The sequence below is a fragment of the Urocampus carinirostris genome, chromosome 7 (genome assembly GCF_059441175.1).
Source record: "Urocampus carinirostris isolate Australia breed hairy pipefish chromosome 7, RoL_Ucar_1.0, whole genome shotgun sequence".
Lineage (NCBI taxonomy): Eukaryota > Metazoa > Chordata > Actinopteri > Syngnathiformes > Syngnathidae > Urocampus > Urocampus carinirostris.
In genome coordinates this window covers 45,739,819-45,745,515 of record NC_142355.1, presented here as the reverse complement: position 1 = coordinate 45,745,515, position 5,697 = coordinate 45,739,819, and the positions used below count along the sequence as shown (strand labels likewise).

At 42.4% G+C, this 5,697-nt stretch overlaps 1 protein-coding gene across 3 annotated transcripts in view; it reads left to right on the top strand.

Moving 5' to 3' along the window:
* Nucleotides 1–1,411: 1,411 nt before the first annotated feature.
* Nucleotides 1,412–5,697, top strand: part of nup93 (nucleoporin 93) — an 87,802-nt gene continuing 83,516 nt past the window's right edge. The window contains exons 1-2 of one of the 3 annotated variants that reach the window (XM_088341104.1): nt 1,412–1,491; nt 5,445–5,625. In XM_088341104.1, coding sequence (XP_088197230.1) covers nt 5,447–5,625 — 179 coding nt within the window. In that variant the 5' untranslated portion in view covers nt 1,412–1,491; nt 5,445–5,446. Of the gene's footprint in view, nt 1,652–5,444; nt 5,626–5,697 lie in introns of all 3 variants that reach the window. The other 2 variants (XM_088341103.1, XM_088341105.1) reach the window with 2 other exon arrangements.

Sequence of the window (5,697 nt, the reverse complement as noted above, 5' to 3'; positions counted from 1 at the left end):
TGGCCCGGGCGTTCATCGGCACATGGGTCGCCCGTTTTGGACCCCCTGCAGATCTCTCATCTGACAGGGGCGCACAGTTCACCTCCGAGGTGTGGAACACGGTTGCCGAGAGCCTGGGAGTCAAACTTCACCGCACCACTGCCTACCACCCCCAGGCTAACGGGTTGTGCGAGCGGTTCCACCGCTCGATGAAAGCGGCCCTGCGCGCCAGCCTGACCGATGGGGACTGGGTCGATAAGCTACCCTGGGTCATGCTGGGACTGAGGACCGTTCCCAAAGAGGACCTTCAGTGCTCTTCAGCTGAGTTGGTTTACGGTCAAGTGCTGCGGGTGCCAGGTGATTTCATCCCAGACCCAACGACACCCTGGGCTGCATCCAGGGAGAAGTCCATCTTGCAGGGCGCTGCGGGAGCGTTTGTGCCTATCCCCACATCGCGACACGGCAGGCCAGTTTCACGGGTTCCATCCAACCTGCGCTCGGCTGGTTTTGTTTTCATTCGCCACGATGCCCACCGCGGACCATTGCGCCCTCCTTATGATGGACCGTTTAAGGTCCTGCAGCATAGTGACAAGACTATGGTCGTGGACATTGGTGGTAGGCCAGAGACTGTCTCCGTGGACAGGGTTAAGCCTGCCCACATGGATATGTCCAAGCCATTTGAACTGGCCCAAGCCCCACGGCGCGGCCGTCCTCCTGCGGCACGACCCTCCGGACCCGTGGGTACCCACGCTGACCCTCCGCCCCCAGCACCTGTGGACTCTCCAACGGAGTCCACAAGCTCTCACCCCCCCGCTGTTCCAGCTCCTTGTACCTGCAGTGGCCGGGTCAGCGTCCCAACCAGGCACAGAGACTTTGACTATGGGTGAATTCTGGGGGGGCTTGTGTAGTGGGTTTTACATAATTCACCCGCGGAACCATTGTTTAGTTAGCGAGTTCCTAGGGGGACTCTTAATTCGGCCGGCTCGAGCCACTCTCGTGTTTGTTCTTGTTATTGCAAGTTTAAATGTCATTAAAGCAGCTTTCGTTGGCACCTTTGTTTGACACTCCGCCTACGACTCCCGTCTCTGCTCGCTACAATAGCTCTAATTCACAAAGTGTCTCAAGAAAACGTCCTCTGAGGTTGCAGATTTTATCTTATCTTATAAATTATCAACAGATTTTTGCATTTCTTTCCCAATCTGTCTGTGTTTGTTTTTCTGCCACTTAACTAGGGTCGGTCTCTCCACACATGCGGCACAGGTTAAAAAGGTCATCCACAAAAATATAATGACAATTTCCATTCCCCATTAACAGCAAAAAACAAGGGATCTCTACTGTATTTCAAAGCATTTTCTGACCCGCAGTACTGTTCTCGACCACCTTGTGGAACATTGAGGTCTGATATCGTGTATTATTGAAAGCGAGCAAGTGTAATATCCGGAGCCGGTCTGCTGTCTTACCCAATCGGCTACGACTGCTGAAGTACCGGGGCAAATAACTCCGCAAACGAGGGTGCGTGGTCTACTACTAGAATTATATGCCTCTTTCCACCGTTCTTACTGAAAATCTCCCAAATCTCAGGTAACGATACTAACTAAATTGTAGTGCCCCCCGCCCTTACATGCAAAACACGAGGAACTTCTATCTGGAGTTAACCCCATTGCTATTTCATGTGAGTTAGCATTAGCCTCCAAGCTAACATTGAGTTGTTTTTCAAAGTATTGTTTTTTTTTAAATCAGGCTTTAGTTTTAGTTTACGTCTGGTTAGAATACCGATACCGCCGTTATTAAGAATTATGATTATATCAAAGCCTTTAAAAACTTTCCACGCTGTCAAAAAACTCGTCAGCTCGTGTCATTTTGGGGCAAAGGTTTATTGAGTGTTCGTATTGTAAATTTTAGCAAATTGTATAGCAACACCATTTTTGACACTTTTTGTTTAACCTCAAAACCAAAAATTGGACCGAGCTGACATTATACCAGTGCCTAGCACACAGTATGACGATTGGGGCAGCTGAACCCACGGTAATTTTTTTTTATACTCAAAGTTACTACTATTAGGTTTTCAATCATTTTCCCGACAAAAATAAAATCCTACCGAGGGCCGTCACGGTCAGGAATTTCTGGAGACGATTCATTATCACCAAATAATCACGATTGACGAATGTATTGAATGTAGGATACTGCTGGAAGTGTGAATTTCCCCACGGTGATGAATAAAGTATCTCTCTATCCCTATCTCCATCTCTCTCTATCTACCTGTATTGTTAAAAAAAAATCCCCTCTATTACATGCTACTATGGTAGGATGAGTTTTATATTACATAAACTGGAGTTTGCTGGTTGGATCCCTTAATCACAATAGTTATACGGGCACAATTTCCTATGGCGTGCCTTGGGCAATAAAGCCTGGTGGCGCCCATTCCTCTCCAGGCCAAGGGTCTCGATTCAGGGAAACACATACTCTACATTTTAATAAAGTCAAGTCATGTATATTTGTGACACCCTTAATCACAAGAAGTCTCTAAGTGCTGCACTATACAAATGAACATGACTCGACATGTTTGTCATGTCTAATCCCTTTGTAAACAATATTCCATATGTTGTTATCAATGTCAATAAAGGCAAGTCTAATTCAAGAAGGCACTCTTTGTTGCATCAGGTAAATTTGAATGGAAGTTGAGATACTTACCTGAATCCTAACAGCCAATAGCACTGAGCATCTGTGCCACACAACAGTTGTGTCCCTTCCAATTCTGTATCTAAAAAAAATAAAGAAATAGAGTGACAAGTTAAATACCTAAACTAACATATATCCCTGCAATAATTCTATTTCTAAATGAATGGTTATCGACTACAAATTCACCTTTTTTCTGAAAGAACTTCAAACTGCAATGCATTTGATTTTGCAATTGTACTTTAACATCAACATTTTGAAAAATAATGTTGGGGGAAACAACTGGGCATGTAATCGGAACAAAAGTGGAACTACTAATTTTGTTCATAATTGCAAATCCTTATCAATTGGAATCTTGTTGTTTTAGTTCCCAAATTTTATTATCAAAATCATGTCCTAATCCCTCCCTTATGGGTGTAATTTCTGGTGGATTTGGGCTTTTTTGTAAATACAAGTGTTGATTCATTTAAAATTCTTTGAGCATTATTTTTAGTCACATATCCCTTGACTATTGATGTGTCATGGTGCACCAATGTATTTGATTTTACCTTGTTGTACGTGCCTGCTATAGGTCCGATATCAACCTAAGAAACGATTGCGGATTTTATTTGATTGTGTCCAAATGTGTGTCCATCATTATTATTATTATTAAATTTAAATATCGTTGCTCATACACAAGCAAATTATTTCTGTTTCTGCAAAGTTTTTTTTATATCTGGGAGTATCTGGATGTAGCACGCAGAGACTATGTAATCAAAAACAATGTCGGTCTGAATATCGCAGAATAGGATATTTTTTTGTATTGGCTGTAAGTAAGCCAAATTTGAGAGGAGCAGCCCTATGATAAGTTTCTAAAAGCTCACCTAAATGATCTTGGATAACCAGAACCATCTATTTTCTGCTGTAATTGTAACATTTGCAGTCCTTTGAGACATCTTGTTATTAACTGCAAAATTGCTTTTGTATTAAACCTAAAAACTTATATTGAGACACCCCTAATTTATTATGAATAAAATGTTATAAAACTTCACTTAAACCGAAATATTTCAGCAAGGGGGAATTATCACTTTCATTCACATTCTTGAGGTTGCGCTGTCACTCTGCCCTTTTTTGTCATCTACATTAACCCGTTGATCAACCACCAAGGATCACTAGTGCTTAGTGGATACACTTGAGTGCAATATTTTGTTTCTATTTGGACTTAAGGGCAAAAATGTAGAAATTGTAGGCCCTGGGGATAGTGTTAAAGAGTGACGTCATACTGGTATCAGCAGATGTTTTTCTTTATCTCAGTGTAGCATTAAAATGGTTAGAATAAGAAATGGCCTGCTTGTAGTAGAGTCCAAAGGCCAACGCTAGCCCCCAAAAAGCTGAAAAACAGTTTATTATGGAAAAAATGGCACCTACTTGAACTCGCATCATAAATAAGCTGACAGAGGCCGCAATAATGACTTTCAAGCCAGGAAAATGCATGGAGTTACAAAGTTCCACAGTTTGTGCAGCTCCTTTAAAGACATTCTACTATATAAGGCTGCAACTATTTCACAATCGAATAATCGGATTTCGGGCAGCACGGCGGCACAGTGTTTAGAGCGTGTGCAGCACAGTTCTGAGGTCGTGGGAACCTCCTGCAAGGGTTCAAATCCAGCTCCCGGCCTTACTGAGCGGTGTTTGTATGTTCTCCCCGTGCTTGCGTGGGTTTTCTCCGGGCACTCCGGTTTCCTCCCACATTCCAAAGACATGCATTTCAGGTGAATTGTCCGGTCCAAATTGTCCCTAGGTGTGACTGAGCGAGTGAGTTGTCTGTCCTTGTGTGTCCTGCGATCGGCTGGCAAACAGTTGCCCCCTGCCCACTGCCCGATGATTGCTGGGATGGGCTCCAGCACCCCCGCGACCCTACTGAGGATAAGCGGTGCAGCGAATGAGATGAGAGATGAGATAATCGGATTTCTTAAATACATTTTTAATTTCCTCTTTATTCAAATATTGAAGTTTGTCACATAGAAAAATAGTGAACAAAGCAACAAAGATATAATAAAAATAAATTATAAAGATCCAAGTGTTTATCAAATAACGTGACAAACTAAAGTACATATAAATATGCTATATACCTGCGAATGTCATATACACTTCGTACAAGATCACTTTATAATAGGGCTTATACAAAAGAGCAATACATTTTATATCATGTGTGTAATATTTTTTATGGGATTTTTATTCATGGACAAAGCACAAAGTTACATTAATAAAATGTTATAAAACTTCACTTAAACCGAAATATTTCAGTACAGGGTTTTATCACTTTCATTCACATTCACTGTCACTCCGCCCTTTTGTCATCTACATTAACCCGTTGATCAACCACCAAGGATCACTAGTGCTTAGTGGATACACTTGAGTGCAATATTTTGTTCCTATTTGGACTTAAGGGCAAAAGTGTAGAAATTTTAGGGCCTGGGGATAGTGTTAAAGAGTGACGTCATACTGGTAAGTATGATCTAATTCTGGGAGGACAAACCTCGACTATGTGTGCTTTGTCCAGCGGCCGTTAGAAAATATACCGCAAAAATGCATGAATTAACTGCATCATTGCATAAGCCACATGGTTGAAAGCTTGAGAAAAAAGTTTCGGCTTATCGTCCCAATTTTACTGGAATTAGTTGCCAACACTTTTAATAATCAATTTGATGTGTAATTGTTGCAGCGCGATTACTATACAATGTTCAACTGCAACCTTATCCTTAAACTTATTTTTTAGTTTTATAATTTTGATGTTGTATTTCACTCAGATATGGACGGCGAAGGCTTCGGGGACTTGCTGCAGCAGGCTGAGCAGCTGGCTGCAGAGACGGAGGCCGTGTCAGAGCTCCCGCATGTTGAGAGGAACCTCCGGGAGATCCAACAGGCGGGGGAGAGACTTCGATCGCGCACGCTCACTCGAACAACACAGGAAGCTGCAGACATAAAAGCGTAAGGAATTTTCTCATCCATCTATTATTCAAATCTCTTCTCCACAAACTGTCTGTGGTCCTTGAGCCAAAA